Source organism: Carettochelys insculpta, chromosome 9 (assembly GCF_033958435.1).
Source record: "Carettochelys insculpta isolate YL-2023 chromosome 9, ASM3395843v1, whole genome shotgun sequence".
NCBI lineage: Eukaryota > Metazoa > Chordata > Testudines > Carettochelyidae > Carettochelys > Carettochelys insculpta.
Window position 1 is genome coordinate 56551136 of NC_134145.1, and position 17481 is coordinate 56568616.

At 44.4% G+C, this 17481-nt stretch overlaps 1 protein-coding gene across 2 annotated transcripts in view; it reads right to left on the minus strand.

Annotated features, from left to right (window-relative positions):
* Positions 1-2068: 2068 nt before the first annotated feature.
* SMG7 (SMG7 nonsense mediated mRNA decay factor) overlaps positions 2069-17481 on the minus strand; it is a 110824-nt gene continuing 95411 nt past the window's right edge. Inside the window, exons 16-23 of one of the 2 annotated variants that reach the window (XM_075002525.1) lie at positions 16103-16485; positions 15048-15422; positions 12887-13036; positions 10461-10541; positions 9711-9870; positions 5480-5650; positions 5240-5388; positions 2069-4327 (exon numbers count right to left, since the gene is read on the minus strand). In XM_075002525.1, coding sequence (XP_074858626.1) covers positions 4214-4327; positions 5240-5388; positions 5480-5650; positions 9711-9870; positions 10461-10541; positions 12887-13036; positions 15048-15422; positions 16103-16485 — 1583 coding nt within the window. In that variant the 3' untranslated portion in view covers positions 2069-4213. The remainder of the gene's footprint in view (positions 4328-5239; positions 5389-5479; positions 5651-9710; positions 9871-10460; positions 10542-12886; positions 13037-15047; positions 15423-16102; positions 16486-17481) is intronic. The other variant, XM_075002526.1, reaches the window with a different exon arrangement.

Here is a 17481-nt window from a genome sequence, read left to right on the forward strand (position 1 = left end):
ATCCTGTCCCTTTCGGTAGCACAGAAGAGAGGGAAGGACTTTCAATCTCTGCACTGCTGTGGACACTACTGCTGTCCTATATTTTTATGAGAAGATGACGGGAAAAGCGTTCCTCATTCTATGTGCTCACATGTGTATTCTGGAAAGTCCCCACACTCCAAGCAGTGTAAATACTGGTATTTGTTTTCAAGTCAATTACTGTTCTCGAAAGATGTCTGAAAACAGAAGCATGGAAGCTACCAAATCAGCACAGTGCTGGCTTGTCCACACTGCCCCACTAACCTGCATCAAACCTGACTTAGAGGGATCAGCCTCGGTAAAGACAATTCTGTTTCCACAGCCCATTTATGAATTGGCCCCAGATTACTACTGTCACAAGAACAGTACTGTCAAAGGTGAAATAGACACCCTTGCCACTAGGACTTCAACTGAGGCCACACATCCATTGTGTAGTCATGGTTTGGTCAATGCCAGCCTGATGTGTATATGAAGAAATGGCTTGTGGGCAAAAGGACCTACACTTCAGAATCGATCCCCCATACTTCCTTCAAAAGAACCACACACAAATTTCTCCTTTTGTGTACATTTATAGTAGGCCTTATTGGGCTCAACCAGAATATTTACAAATTCAGTTAAAGGCTGAATTAGGGAGTGACAACGACCTTCCAGTGGGAGGTCAGAGAAAGGAGCCTGGCTGGGGAGCCTGGCTGTTAGGTTAGAGGACAGGAGGTTTAGAATTGGTGAGGCGTTTGACAAAACATCCCTCCCCCCCCCAAAATAACGTTATTTTGAAACCAAAAACTTTCTGCAAGACTGTATTAGAGTTTTGAAAAAGCTCATCAGGAAGGATTCAGGTCCAGGACATAAAACCAGAAAGAAACGCTCTACGAGAGCCTGGTGGTTTGGGTGTTCACCTAGATGTGAGAGACAGATAGATTCCGGTCTCTACTTCAGTAAACATCCTTTATACATACAACACAGGAGATAAAAACTAGGGACCTGAGCCTGGGTCTCCCTCATCCCAGGTGAGTACCCTGACCACCAAAACACTGGTAGTTTTGGGTAGGCTCTCACTTGGTTTTATACACTTAAAAGGGTTCAGTTCTATCATGAAACTTTTTACTATTTCAAAACTTTCCCTTCTGCTTCATGTGGACAGAAACCCATTTCCTTCTCTGCTCTAATGGTGTTCCTCTGAGGATACAGATTCTGGCTGAGCACACAAGGGCTTTGGTGTTGATAATGTGTTATGTCAAAGAGGGGAGGGGGAGTTAACTGGACATCCAGGGCTACAGACAGACATTGAGAAGGTTGATCCGGTTTACCTTATTTCAAGAATTTGGTTTCCAGTTTTACATTGGTTCTCTCTGAGTCAGAGAAGTGCCAGTCTCACTGCAATTCCAGCCTCACAAATTTTATACACACAAGTCTTCTCCTACCTGGGCCCTGGACTCACACTACCACCTTGCTAACGCTTCCTGGGGCGTAAGGGATTTTCCAGCCTATCAGTCTCCCCTTCTGGTTCCCATCAGAGGGAGCCTCTCTCCTGAGGTGATGTTCTCCTGTAATTATCCTCTTCTCCTGAGAGTCACTTAACAGCTGGGCTTTACATTAGCTGGCAGCTACTTGACAGGGAAGCTGAGAGACTCTGCAATGGGGGTCAGAAGAAAGGACAATGGGGCGGAGCCACCTGGAGCACACTGCCTCTGCCTGCCTCGTAGCAATTTAAAGGGCTCAGGGCTGGGCCTGTGACACGATTAACACCTGACCCCATTCCCCTAGCTAGCAGCAGCTCCCTTGGCCTCCTGTTTCCCGAAAGGGGTGATGTCCTTGAACAGGGGTCAGCTGGGGTCCCTTAAAAAGGAACAGGCCACTCACCACTCTGTGCCACTTCCAACAAGCTCTGTACCACCAGTGACACACGTCACCGTTTGGGAGCCCCTGCTCTAAGTCTTTCATTCAGCCTTATGGATTAAAGGTTAATTCATTCTCACGTCTTCACCAGTAACTCCCAGCAATCATTTTCAGTTCAGTATTCATAGCCACTGTGCTGTGTTTGCCTTTTGAGTCAGCCATGCCGAGTCCATCAGAATCTCTGGCTCCCTTATTCTTTCAATCCCGTAAACACTATATTCCAGAGTATCAACCTTGCTCCCTTTTCCACAGAACAAGAATTAAATAACTTCCACTCAGACGGGAAATAAATGCTGCTCAGGCCTAGGTGGAGAGAACATGGTTTAATTAAAGGCAAAGCTGATTTCAGCAGCTGCAGGTCTTGCACAGACAGACAAAAAACACAAAAAAGCTTACGACACAAACCAGTTTCTGTTGGGGATGCCCAACCCTGGGGAGAGGGATGGGGAATCCCAGCCCAAGATTCAGAAAACATTCCAAACACCAGATTCTCATGCAGAAATGGGACTCTGTGGCTGGGACTCGAACTGCTGGGCGTGAGATGGTGACCCTGGTTAGCTTGTCTAGGGTGCAAGAGTCAGTGACAGTTCAAGCCCTGGAATGTTGCAGCTGCCTGGGTGCACAGCTCAAAAACACACAAACTGGGAGCGCTGGAGAGAAGCACAGACGGTTTCACCACCACGAGGATGGGAGCTTCACTCTTTAGAGCTTTCAAAGGAAATCTCTTTGAACTGCAACAGACAACAGTAATGTTGCTAGTGCATGGGGGAGCCAGTCATACCCTCTTCCCTTTTTGTAGTAATTGGGGCTGCCCAGACGCCCAGTGTCACTGAGGCTCCTGCATGTGCTTTGCTCTGCAGCTGACTTCCAGCTCGGAGGTTCTGAATGATCACACAAACGCCCCTCTGGCTAGCACTGCAAATGGACAGTGAGTTTGTTTCCGTAACTTGTCTGGGAAACTAACAGAAACGCCGTCCCCTCTTCTACAAGAGCTTTTCAGTCCTCCTTTCCCCCTAATAAATAGCAACTCAAATTATGCATTTCCCTTTCTGTGCCTTCTTTTTCCGAAGCAAACGGAGCGATGTTTTCTTGTGTGTGGGGGTTACGCGTGTGTCTGGTTTCTGGAATTTCACTCTGGGGCTCAGCTGCGTGAGGGTCTGTGGAGCTGACATATCCCTGTTGGGCTGTGTATGTGCCACACTGCCCAGCTGTCTTCTTTACCCCACCGTGCTGGACCCATTGCTTGTTTGTCAGATGCTGCACATTGGGAACAGAACTACTAGCATCCAGCAATGAGGGGAGGGTGGGGGTAGAAAGAAAAAACAAACAAAAAAAAAAACCCCAAAAAAAAAACAAAACAAAACAAAAACAAAACAAAAAACATTGAAAGCTTCTACCTACCTACCTACATAAAGGAGCCAGGCTGAGAATGCGCCGTCTAGCCTGCCCTTTGAGAGGCTGGTCACTGTGCTACAGTAAAATGTACAGGAATCAGAAACATTAATTTAAAACCCTGTAGCAGTTATTTGCTTGCCCAGCAGCGCACTGCAATGCCCCCCGCGTTCCCTCTTGTAGCCTCAGCACCTACAGAAAGGGCATTTCACGCTGGAGACTAAGCCACGCAAGGGCTGGCCAGAGCCTTTGAGTGAAAGATGAAGTGGTGTCAAGTGCCAGACTCTCCTTCATGAAACTCCTTCACTAGTCCAGGAGATAGACCCCGCCCCCCCACTCTGCCACCACCTACCTCTAACAGGAGCAGCAACTGGGGCTTTCATTGCTACACACTGACTACAAAGCACGTTGTGTATGGAAGAATTCAGTGTGATCTTACTACTGAGATAATAATAAAGATGTTTAGGAATAATTTCAACTACATTCTCAGTCAGCAAAGCAATCATTAATGGATTCCTATTTTATCTCTCCAAAGAGAGGAAAAGGATCGAGAAGTTCTCATTGGCTTCTCCCATCTGCCCTTCATCCTCAGCTTTTACTTCCCATGTGGCTGGGGGCATGCACGATGGAGAAGGTGAGAGGCGGTGATATCACGTTACTGAGTGAGACAACAGCAGTTCCTCTCTCCCTCCAGAGGGCCTGGGGGGATGGGAGAGTTCCTGATGTTTCTTGCTGCACTGCAGACACTTTGTGCACACTCAGTGGGTTGGTGGAGCACTTACGCCCTCCTGACAGCAAGGAACAGAAGAGAGGGCTGCCACCTGCACAGGACTGTGTGGGCGAGTCCTGCAGACCCAGCATGCCATGGTTTATGGAGCCTTTCTTTGCAAGGATTGCCACCTCATTCTCAGTGTGGTGGATTCATGGGGCCTTGTCCACGTTGCTGCTTCTGCTTCTGCTGCATTAACAGTTGCTCCAGGGCTGACGGTCCAGGATGCATCATGGAACTGGACCAGATGGACTAAAGATAGCAAATAGGAAGGGTCAGTACTGGTACCTGTTGAAGGGGCCCCTTCTCACACGCATTTCCCAGACAGACAAAACTACCCTTTTCTGCTGCTCCCCTCTGTATTTATACCACGCTCACCGCTGGAATGTATGCTTTTCTAAGTGCCTGGGTCACAGATTAGTTACTAAGTCTAGTTAGTTAACTCTTCTTTTCTCCTGTATGCCCACAAAACAAGTCACCCTGAAGACAAAATCCCATTGCCTTAAAACTCAGCCCAGACTAACTAGCAATGGAAATACAGCAGATTTCTGTTTAAAGATACAGATACAGTAAATCAGACTTAAGGTTTGGGTTTCTCCTAGTTCATCGAGTCTATTCCTGTTCCATGACATTTCGGAGAGAAGAGGGATTTCTACGGTGTGAGTGACCCAGGCTGGACACACCTAGCATGTTGCCCACCTTAGTGAATTTTTCAGCGGAAAAAGCATCAGCTCATAGTACTAGGGCCTGAGCTACGTTAGCTAGGCTGAGCCATCTACTTTGCTCAAGGATGGGAAAAAAATCCACACCCTCTGAACAGCACAGTTAAGCAAACCTAATCTGCAGTAGTAGACAGTGCTAGGTCAGTGGAACAGTTCTTCCATCAGCCTAGCTGCTGCCTCTCTGGGAGGCAGGTTACACACACTAACAGGAGACCCCCTCCCCTTGGCACAGTCAGTGTCTGTACTGAACTGCTATGGAGGTGTGGGCTGCGGCTGTGTGGCTGCACCATTTTCACGAGCAGGCAAGCACCACATTAACAGTCTGGTGCTTGGAATGCCTGCAGCATAACTACCCAGCCCTTCCCTTACCACACATACATTTAGGAAACAGGAATTACACGTATCACTAAAACCTATTTTCTCCTCTTTAAGGTCAGTTTACCTTCAGGCTCTCCATGAGCACTGCAGAGGAATCCTCCATAGAGGGGCCATGCGCTGCCCAGGTGCCGCTAGGAGTGCTAGTCTGGTGCCAGCTGCTCTCTGAGGAGGAGGATGTTGCTGAGAGATAGTCCAGCCCAAATCCTCCCATGGCTAAAGCAAACAGAGACTGGTTAAAATATGTCCCCAAAAGGCATTGCAAAGCATCAGAACAACCTGGCCCAGGACTGAGCCGAGCACTCACCTGGTTTATCTGTTTTCCAACGGTCTGCAATCCTCCTGTCCCTGTTGTCTGGAGTCCCAATAGGTCCAAAGTTGGAGAAGGGAACCGAATTGTGGTTATGAGTGGGAGGGGAGCTTGGTAGACTGCTAGGGTTGGAGGAGTGAGGAGACTGGCTGGCTGGTGTTGAATGATCTGTTGGACATTATAGACACAAGACAAAACTGGTAAGGGTTTTCTGCATGTGTGAATGCCAAACTGCTGCAATATCTGCAGGCACAATACTCAGTCAGGGTCAGTTTATTCCCAATTACAACAACTTCAGGATTTTGAAATCTGCCAGTTAGACTGTGAATATGCCACATCACAGTACTAGAATAATTTTACCTTAATAGCCAACTGAACATATCATTTGTGTACTTACTTGACAACACTGGAACTCTGCTAGCAAGATCTTTTCACAGGGATTTCTATCCCACGGAACTGAGTTCTCCAGACTTATTTCAGGTGTGTTTTGGTTGCAGTTCACACTCTGAAACGTGCCTATTTTGTAGTTTGACCCAAATCAGCTTTATACAAAACCAATCTCCTTTATCCAGTGTCTCAATCATTTTGCAAAGCGTCTGGCATTAAGTGATAAAACACCAACTTTAGAAAGTCTGGCTTTTACAGAAATCTGCGACAGTCTGAAACGAATTCAGACTTGCACTGAACACCAAGCAAGGGTTGTCCATGAAGTGTGGAAAATGAGCAGGTAGAGGAGAGAATGTTACCTAAGGATAGCAAGAGACCAGCATGTCAGAAGGAACGCTCTTAAATAAAGAAGTGGGGTGACAGAAAGCAGAATGGAGGGTCTTGCAATAAGTCTTATTGGGACAGAGACCACCCTGCAATTGAATCTTTTCAGAGTGAGAAAAAAAACGCTATCTTCACCTCTCATCTATCACCCACCACATCTGTTCTGCTGCATAGACCAATCTCTCCTGTGCTCACTGCCATTTTTGAAGAGCATTCTCTTCTGGTTGTAGCTAGCCATCTTCCAAAATCAATTTTTTTATTCCCTTACCTATGCCTCTTGATTTATCTCCCCTTTCTACTCTAACTGTAGGTGACCTGTGAAGGAAAAACATGTTTGTTGCATTTTTTCCCTGCCTCTTTGTGATGCATTAAAGCAGCACTCCATCCTATCTTTAACAGCAATGAAGGGTCCTGTGGCACCTTACAGACCAACAGAAAAGTTTTGAGCGTGAGCTTTCGTGCGCAGACTCACTTCATCACATGCTGGTCTTGGAAATCTGCAGGGCCAGGTATAAATAAGCCAGAGCAAGGCTGGAGATAACAAGGTTAGCTCAGACAGGAAGGGTGAGGCTTACCACCAGCAGCTGATCTGGAGGCGTGAACACCAAGGGAGGGGAAGCTGCATTTGTATTTAGCCAGCCATTCACAGTCTTTGTTTAAGCCTGAGCTGAGGGTGTCGAATTTGCAGATGAATTGTAGGTCAGCAATTTCTCTTTGGAGTCTGGGCCTGAAATTTTTTTGCTGTAGGATAGCTAGTTTTAAATCTGCTACTGTGTGGCCTGCGAGATTGAAGTGCTCTCCTATGGGTTTTTGTATATTGCCATTTCTGATATCTGATTTGTGTGTGTTTATATCATCTGTTGCCTCACCACCTCAGTCATGCAGAACGCAATGCCATCCACAGCCTCACAAACAACTCTGACATTATAATCAAAGAGGCAGATAAAGGAGGAGCTACTGCCATCATGAACAGGTCTGACTACCTGACAACTCTCCAATACCAGATTTTACAGGCTACTTTCCTCAGATCCCACCAAGGAATACACTAAGAAACTACACCATCTGCTCAGGACACTCCCTACACAAGCACAAGAACAGATTTATACCAACACACCTCTAGAGCCCCGTCCGGGGCTATTCTACCTACTACCCAAGATCCACAAACCTGGAAATCCTGGACGCCCCATCATCTCAGGCATTGGCACTCTCACTGAAAGACTGTCTGGTTATGTGGACTCTCTTCTCAGACCCTATGCCACCAGCACTCCCAGCTATCTCCGAGACACCACCAACTTCCTGAGAAAACTGCAATACATTGATGACCTACCAGAAAACACTATCCTAGCCACCATGAATGTAGAGGCTCTCTATACCAACGTCCCACACAAAGATGGAATAAATGCTGTCCGGAACAGTATCCCTGATGATGCTACAGCACATCTGATGGCTGAGCTCTGTAACTTTATCCTCACACACAACTATTTCAGATTTGGCGACAATATATACTTTCAAATCAGCGGCACAGCTATGGGTACCTGCATGGCCCCTCAATATGCCAATATTTTCATGGCTGACCTGAAACAGCGCTTCCTTAGCTCTCGTCCACTAACACACCTCGTCTCTACTCACGCTACATTGATGACATCATCATCTGGACCCATGGGAAGGAGACTCTGGAGGAATTCCACTGGGACTTCAACAACTTTCACCCCAACATCAACCTCAGCCTGGAACAGTCTACACAGGAGATCCACTTCCTGGACACCACGGTGCTAATACACGATGGCCACATCAATACCACCCTGTACTGTAAACCCACTGACCGCTACGCCTACCTTCATGCCTCCAGCTTCCATTCCAGATACACCCCACAATCCATTGTCTACAGCCAAACACTAAGATATAACCACATTTGCTGCAACCCCTCCGACAGAGGTAAACACCTACAGGATCTCTACCAAGCATTCTTGAGACTGCAATACCCACCTGAGGAAGTGAAAAAAACAGATCAACAGAGCCAGACGTGTGCCACAAAGCCTCTTACTACAGGACAAGCCCAAGAGAGAAACCAACAGAACACCACTAGCCATCACCTACAGTCCTCAGCTAAAACCTCTACAGTGCATCATCAGGGATTTACAACCCATCCTGGACAATGATCCCCCACTTTCACAGGCCTTGGGAGGCAGACCAGTCCTTGCCCACAGACAACCTGCCAACCTGAAGCAAATCCTAACCAGCAACTATACACTGCACCAGTCACTTTAACTCAAGGACCCATCCATGCAACAAACCTCATTGCCAGCTCTGCCCACATATCTACACCAGCAGCACCATTACAGGACCTAACCAGATCAGCCGCACCATCGTAGGTTCATTCAGCTGCACATCTACCAATATAATTTATGCCATCATCATGTGCCAGCAATGCCCCTCTGCTATATACATCGGACAAACTGGACAGTCTCTACGTAAAAGAATAAACGCACACAAATCAGAAATGGCAATATACAAAAACCCATAGGAGAGCACTTCAATCTCCCAGGCCACACAGTAGCAGATTTAAAACTAGCTATCCTACAGCAAAGAAATTTCAGGCCCAGACTCCAAAGAGAAATTGCTGACCTACAGTTCATCTGCAAATTCGACACCCTCAGCTCAGGCTTAAACAAAGACTGTGAATGGCTGGCTAAATACAAATGCAGCTTCCCCTCCCTTGGTGTTCACACCTCCAGATCAACTGCTGGTAGTAAGCCTCACCCTTCCTGACTGAGCTAACCTTGTTATCCCCAGCCTTGCTCTGGCTTATTTATACCTGGCCCTGAAGATTACCATGACCAGCATGTGATGAAATGAGTCTGTGCTCATGAAAGCTCATGCTCAAAACTTTTCTGTTAGTCTATAAGGTGCCACAGGACCCTTTGTTGTTGTTACAGATCCAGACTAACACGGCTACCCCTCCGATACTTGACATCCTATTTTTGTTACTTTTGAAACACCAGGACCATGAAATGTAGTCTTCCCTGATTTGTCTAAAGAGTTTCTTCGAGGACTAGGATAGCAGCAACAGCTGTGTTGAATCAGTGGGTTTCTCTCAAATGTTTGTCAGAAGTTTGAGTTAAGTACGTGTCAGTAACATAGCTTGGAAAATGGACTGATTTCTCACCCCACTCAGTTGCTTGGGTTCTCTCTCTTGTAATGGCAGAACCCTGTAATTATCTGGCATTTATAGCCTTCTATTAAAAAACAGGATTCAAAAGATACTATATTTCTGCAGCCAACAAGCAGAAAGAGACTTTCAGCTCTTCTTTATATATTATACAGAAAGCAGCAAATTGAATGTTTTTTGGTTGGCAGTTCAACTTTAGCAGGTAATATATCTTAATAGGTACAGAAATAGCTTCTGTGCAGCCTTCTGAACTACAGTGCAGGAAAGCAACTGTATCATGATTATTACCTGAGCTTGCTGGAAGGGATGGAGACCAAGGCGTTCCTTCAAAGAGAGAATATAGCGATGTCTCCTGATGGCCCATTGAAGGAGTGACCTCTGCTTTTGTGCTGGTATTAAGATTTTTCCCATATACCTCATTGAACATGCTGCTGTTGGGATATCTTTCCTGCAATATGAAAGAGAGTGAGTTTAATCCAAGCACCAGACTTGTTTGAAACATTCAGGCTGTGGAAAGAACCTGTGTTAATGAATTCTGTTTTTATTCCTCCTTGCCCCATCCCATTTATAATCATTTTACTTATATAAACTCCTATCAGTTCCTAAATCTGTATTCCGAGCTCTACCATAAAATTCTAACAAGGTCTGTAATTGGACAATAGATTGTTCTCATAGTCCTTATCTAGGAAACATGACAGCAACGGAAGACAAATAGAGGAACAGATAAAACACACTAATGGCAATCCTGGGGCCCCAGTGAAGTCAATGGGAATTTTGATTGTTAGTCTGCAGAATTAGACCCTAAGAGGAGACAAAAGAAGAACAAACAAATGAGACAAGGGGACCAGAGCGTATAATAGGTTAGCATGGAAAGACAAAAATCTGCTCACAAGGAGTTAAGATTCCAGCTAGGAATTACCTTCTAGCTTGCATAAATTTTTAGAACTGGTGTAACGGCCCTGATTCTATAACATGACCAGAACTGTGAATGGAAGTTTCCCCATTCTGAAAAGCTAAGAATTCTTGGTGGGCACATACCTGATTTAGGGAGAAGCCAGTCAGGGACAGGAAAGACGATGACTGAGACATCAACTCTGATGGTTTTTCCAGTAGGGACTTCTTCAGAGATCAAAAAGGGAAAAAGATATCAGATGTTTATTGTAGTGACAGGGAGAAAGCACATTACTAAGGACAAGTTGTTTAAAATCACCGGAATACTTTAAAGCAAGTTGTTTACCAAAAAAATTTCATAGGTTATTTTCTAATATTGGGATGAAGCAAAAATAGAGAACCCATCACCACATTAACTGATATCCAATTAATGCATCAGCACTGGCAACTATACTGAGTTTGAGATGAAATTGCTAACAAACTCATTGTATGATCTGCCATGCTGGAGTAAGGCCATTTGTTTCGCATCTTGCATTTGACCTTTCTATGTAACTCGTACCTCAGAGGAAGGCAATTCCCTGCACCAAAAAAGAACCCAGCTAACTGTGCAATATTATACATTGCTGAAGAAAGGAAGAGTTTTATGCAGACTATTGCAAATGATCAGTAGAGCCCTGCAAATTGGTGGGTAACCGCTTTTTTACCTGTGGATATCAACACAGATATCTGTGGCTCATTTTTGCAGCTACAGATGTGGATTGAAATGCACTAATGATCAATTCACCTACTGGCACAAGCTGTTCTCTTTACTGCAGCTACACCAGATACGTACATCACCACAAGATAATTCAGCTCTTTTAAAGAACCATGCAGGCTGACTGCTGTGTGGGGTGTGCTTTTCTTTAACTGGTTTTAAAAGACTCCTTTAATGTCAAGTGTTCTCTTGCCCTTGTCACATGGGGTAAGGAGGAAGAACTGACCAATTTATATGATGGCAGGGAACCTCTGTAGGTAGGGAACCATTTTAAAGGCCACTCACCTACCAGTCAATGATCTGGGCCAACTCCCCTCCCACACACAATCACGTAACACCCCTTTGGAAACCACAGGAATTATTTGAATTATGTTCAGCATGTTCTCTATGTATTGAAGCTTATTATAAAGCAGTTTAGCAGCTAGAAACAAGGAGAGCCAACACAATTCCAGCAGTCATCCTCCACAGATGGCAGCCAGCAAAGCATCTCCTGTCATTTTTAACTTTATACCCTTCAAATCAGCCCCCACTGGTTTCCCACTCTTCTGCCCTACCTAAGTACTAGCACTGAGGAGTAATAATGCACCTCACAAGGCATTTTGGCATGATGTGCCCCGTTAAGCTCATACCACCTCAGTACGGCTATTATATTTTTGGTCATAGGTGAAAGCCTTTGGATTAACTAGTTGTACCTTGTATTGTAGTCCTTCCCTGGAATTTAAGCCTTTGTATCAGGAACTCCTGTGTTTGATTCTGTTGGCTGACTTGGAGTTCCCCTCCCAGTTTCCTAGTAAGGGAACGCTAGCTTATTGGGCTTTGCCAGGCTGTCAACTCGATACTTGGAAAATGTTTTATAACTCAGAAAAATGCCAAAACATGACAATTACACACCACTCAACCAGCACAAGAACAAAGTTGGCATCCCTCCCTCTTCTCAGCAAAGATTACTTTGACTACTGGGGAAGGGGGAAGCTTGAATAATGTGGGGGAGGAAGAAATTGGTTTAGATTTTTGTTTGATTGTATGTTATATATATGAATCAGAGGCTCTTGATGCATTCAAAAGTCCCTCTTCATTTTATAAATCTAACTATTACCAAGACTTCAATACTGTTACAAGTTATTCCATGGGGCATTTAACTAATCAATTACAACTTCAAACCACAGTTGCCATAATAAAATATGAAATGCTGTGTTTTAATTGGCATTTTGTTACTATTTCACAACATTCAGCAGTTTCCATGGTTCACCTGCTGCTCACTGTCAACGATGTTGGCTCTGGTACGCTAGTACAACGTAACAAGTAAGATTTCCCACATTGCCAAACATTACTGTCATCGATGAGATTAATATTTGACTTCCAATTTTTTTCAAAAATGTTATTTTTTTTCTTTTGTGATCCTGCTGCATTTTAAGGGATTAATTTTTTCATATTAAGTAACATACAGAATAGATGAAAACAATATGATTTTGCACATGGATAAAACAGACTCCTGTGAATGACCAAGCGAATTCCAACGTCGAAGGCATAGTTTTATAGATGCTGCATCGACGATTTGCTGGTGGATTTTACACTTTGAAACAAAACAATTACTTTGATTTCTAAACAAACCAAGAGTCCAAGTATTGAGTCAATAGCTATTCTATTCTTTATAACTCACTCTCTCAATTATTCTGAGCTATTGAGCCATCCACTTGTTTAACTCCCATTCACAGACTGACTCAATAAGGGTACACAAAATTTCACACATCTTACAACTTCCCAGAAAAGAGAGGTCAGAATTAGAATGAGCAGCAGCACAATTAAGTCAAATACATACAAAAAGGCTTCGTCCAGGAAGAGAGGCGAGAGGCCCCAGCAGAGCTGGGTAAAGATCAGGAGGATTAGAGAAAATCAGCTCTTCCTCCTCCTCCAAGGCAGCCAGACTCTTTAACAGGTCCGGGGGAAGCAGAGGGGAGCTCTTGGGGTCCTAATGACAGAAAGGAGCACAGTCAGATGCAGCCAAAGAAGGGGAAAGCAAAAAGCAAGAATAGGAGTGAAAAGGGAAGCCACAGAAAGGTGAGAGGCCATGACAACCACTAATAAGGCAAGTATCAGAGGGGTAGCTGTGTTAGTTTGTATCTGCAAAAACAAGAAGTCCTGTGGCATCTTATAGACTAACATTTTTTGAAGCATAAGCTTTCATGGGCAAAAACCCACCCTGTCAGGTGCATTACATGCACCTAATGAAATGGGTCTTTGCCTATAAAAGCTTACGCTCCAAAAACCTGTTAGCTTATAAAGGCGTCACAGGACTTCTCGTTTTCGCAAATAAGGCAAGGCAGAACAGTGTCCAGCAGAGGGGAATATTATAAAGCGGTTAAAAAGGCAGCATGCAAAAGCAGCACAAGACCATTCAAGGACAACATAAGGTAAGCAGAAAAACAAGGAAGAGGTATAGAAACAGACTGCTAAACTGAAAACAAAACAAGTTATCTTGGCCTCATGTGTAGTCAGCAGAATGATGCAGCTTCCCATCAAGTTGAAGTTTTCAGTCCAAGAGACTGGTAACTCATTTGGAGAAGTGCTCCCTGTTACATTAGTAACCTACAAACTAATGGATGAATTCCTCATTTTGTAAGGCAAGGAAACCTGGATCTGAAGTCTGGTTTTCTGACAAGAAAAATCACTGTTTCCCCCATGCAGTATAGCTAGCCTCCAAGGTTTTGTTTTTTTTTGTTCAATTGTAAGCAAATCACATTTTCATAGTATTTTAAGTGGCAAAATGAAGTTCACATGAGAAAAACAGCGCCATTTTTAATGACCCTCACTCTTACGGTCCACAAGTGAATGCCCCACTAGGCAAAGGGAGGTTTCCCTACCTGGGAAAGGGGGAAGAGGACAAAATTTGCCATCTCATATTCTGTGTATAAGCATTAAATCAGCCACAGGTGGGCTGTGTGGCACAGTGTCTGCTCATGCTTCAAGAAGCCAAGTCAAAAGTTGCAGAATGGATGAAATCCATGGATGGGGTAAGGAGATCACGACACTGGCACTGTTTCATCTAAAAACATAACCCGACATTAGGGCATGAAGCAGTCTAGCTTTTCTCCCTTAAGGAACTGATCTGACCTCTTAATCTTCAGTGTACTCAAGCAAGTGCACCGGGCCTCCAGGTTACAAAATGGAAACCCTGTTCCTGCCCCAGTTTCCTTGTAACCAGTACCAAAAGGCATCTGCAGCCAAGACTTCTCTTCAGAAGGGCTAAAAGAACAGAAATCAACCACAAATATTTTAACAATATGAGGCACCATTGGACAAGCAGATGCAAAGAATGAGGTTGTCAAAGCAGTGGACCAGGTAAGCAGCTCACCCATTTCTGATCAGGGGAAATTTAACAGGAAACAGAGGTAGGGGACTTTTTTTTTTTTTTTTTTTTGGTAAATTTCCAGTCTAGCTTGGATGTGTTGATGAGTCAATGCACCAAATATCTCAAGAGCAGGTTAGCAACTTGTTTAGAAGACAGTAATTAAATTGCAATTGTTCGAACATGCTTTTGTTCTCTGGTCCTATACAATAGGAGCTTAACCTGGTCAATCACTAATTGGGTTCCTTTCGGGAGGGAGGGGAAAAATCACCAAAATCAGAACATGGCATGAATTTTCCATTTTCTATCAAGCAGCAGCTCTGGCTTTGGTGCAGAGGTTAATATCACTTCTATACTGAATGCAACTGACAGTACCCAGTATCAGGTTTCTCCAAGACTATGCTCCCACATAAATGAGACCAAATGAGTGGAAATCCAGTGGTGGTGGCTGGAATCACAAGCAAACCACTCTCCAGAAGGCAATACAATACTTTGTTATCCCTGTTGGGGCATGGGCAAGAAACAGGCCCGCATTTAGGCATTTCTTGCTAGAGATATAGCCAGCAATTAGAGTTTCCCATTTAGGAACATCAGTACTGATGATCTTCACCACTTAACAAAATGACATGTTTACCTCAAAAGCCATCCTGGACACAGTGTCTTGCTCTGGGCGGAAGACTCCTTGCGGTCGCTTCCCCCTGCGATCCATGTTAGCTTGTTGTGCCATCACTACTCTATTATCAGCCATGCCGTAAGAGGAGTCCCAGTAAAATTCTGGCACCTTGACTTCTGAGGGGTTATGGTTATATGGCTCCATGGGGAAAGGCTTCATTTTCTTCTCCAGAGGCTGCTGCTGCTGCATCACAGGAGGCTGTAATGACTGTTCAAACAGTTTTAGGGGGTCCTGGGCTTGAAGATAATAGGGCTGCTTTACAGGCATGATCTTTCCCAGTGGGCCTTGCACTTGAGGAGGATTCCAGAGCTGCTTTGATGAGTCTGCCTGGGGATACTAAGAGAGATGCACACTTTTACCACACAGCATGAACAACAGACTACTAACATAAATGTTAACCAAACAACTAACTGTTTGATTCAGACTTCCAGACCTGGTGACCACAGCAGCTGGTCAGTTACAGATCTATTATAAAGTCCAGAGCACGGCACGCATTTCTTATTCACCAAAGTTCAGAACTGCAGTGAGCATTCACTTCACCCTCCCAACGCAAGCTCTGAGGTAACACCTGAGAAACGTCAACCTCATTTCAGTTTGAAGACGTCACAGACCTCAACTGATGTGCCTGGGGCATAAGGAGCGGAGTCAACAAAACCACCTTGTAGCCTTCTGCGCACATACGCAGAAGGGAGCGTACATCATCTGCCATAGGAGACATTGCAGAACTCAACGGCTATTTCAAATTACAGAGCCAGTCCACAGCACCAAGCCATGCTCTCCTGTGCACTTTGGCCATGCTATACTGGCCAAAATTTTCAAAAATTAAGAGTCCACAGCCCTAAATCTCCAATTATGCAGCTAAAGGTGGGGATTTCAAACGATCTAAGTGACTTTGGAGCACAAGTCCTATTGACTTCAGTGAGATTTGTGCTCCCATTTTCAAAAGTATTTCCCATAGCAGCCTTCCCTTTTAGGGATCTTTGAGGAATTCTCTAGCTCTTATATTTTAAGTTTACCTGCTGGAATCCAGAGTGATGGGGTGGGCTCTTCCCTAAGGCCTGCACAGCTTTTGTAGGGGACTGTTGTTGCTGGGCCAGAGCTTGGACCTGTAACTGGCTTGCCGACTGTGCTGTTGCCTGAGCTGGTAAGGATGTAAGGGGTTGCTGGGAAGGTGGTGCTGTCTGTTGAGGTCCCTGGTTCATTGGCCCTGGTCCAGAGGGCCGCTGCTGGCTGTAAGGAATGTGGGACTGTTTCCCACCTTGCACCTGGTTTCCTGCAGAGGAGTGAGCAGTAGGCTGAAGAAAGGTTCCTGGAACAGAAACTCCACCTGGGAAGGTGTAACCCGAGCTCATGGAGAAAGCCACAGAAGGAGGTATTACATATGCTGGAGGTGGGAACCCTAGAAAACAAAGCAAACTGTTAGCCATCAGGGAGCCACACACCTTAAGCAATGCAGGACGTGAACGATGGATCTCCAGTTTCTGTGTTTCAGCCATAAAGCCATCAAATTTAAACTGTAATTCCACATTTGACATCATGCTTTCCCCAAATGATATTCAATCACCTTTCAAAAATCAGGGAAAGGGATTTGATAATTTTATAGGGAAGTTCTACTTCTGACTTTCTGATCTACCCTTCTGGCTACTTTAAAAAAAACAACCACCACAATAACCCCAAAAACAAACCAAAAAAAGCCCCATGCAGTCCTGTACCACTTTAAAGGATAACAAATTGATTAGGTAATGAACTTCCGTGGGTAAGGCCCACTTCTTCAGATTGGAGTACATAAGCAGCAGCCACAGAGTATGTAGCAGGCAGGGGAGGGAAGGAAAAAGAAAAAAAGGGGAGGAGGGGTAATCACATCATTAATAGGAGCAACAGAAGAAGTAACAAAAGAGGTGCACAGAGAAAAGGCGGATCAAGTAATATCTTATCAGATCAAATCTACTGGAGAAAGAGAGGATTTCAAGCTTACAAAGAGATCTTCACAAGGTCTAGAAAAAGCATTCAAGGTGTCACAGCTAAATATGAAGTGGAATAAATTGTTAGCATAAGGAACTAATGTGTTCTAAGTCACCATTCAAGATGAAGTAGGTGTTAATATTTCTGTAACTGCAGGACAAAGGAGGGCTACAGATTTTGTAATGAGCCATAAATCCAGTGTTTCAATTGTTTCCATAATTTTAACTATTTAACAAAGTTATGAATTTAAACTCCCTGGCCCATCTTTTGAATACTTTACTCCTAAGTGAAGCAGTTTTGCTTAAAATCCTGTTACACTCTGTCATAACAGAATATGCTATCTGCAGAGTAAAGCAGTTTCCTGTTAAAAAGTTAGAAGTTGGTTCTTCAAACAGCAAAACCTAAGTGATGTGCTACATTTGCACGTAATCCA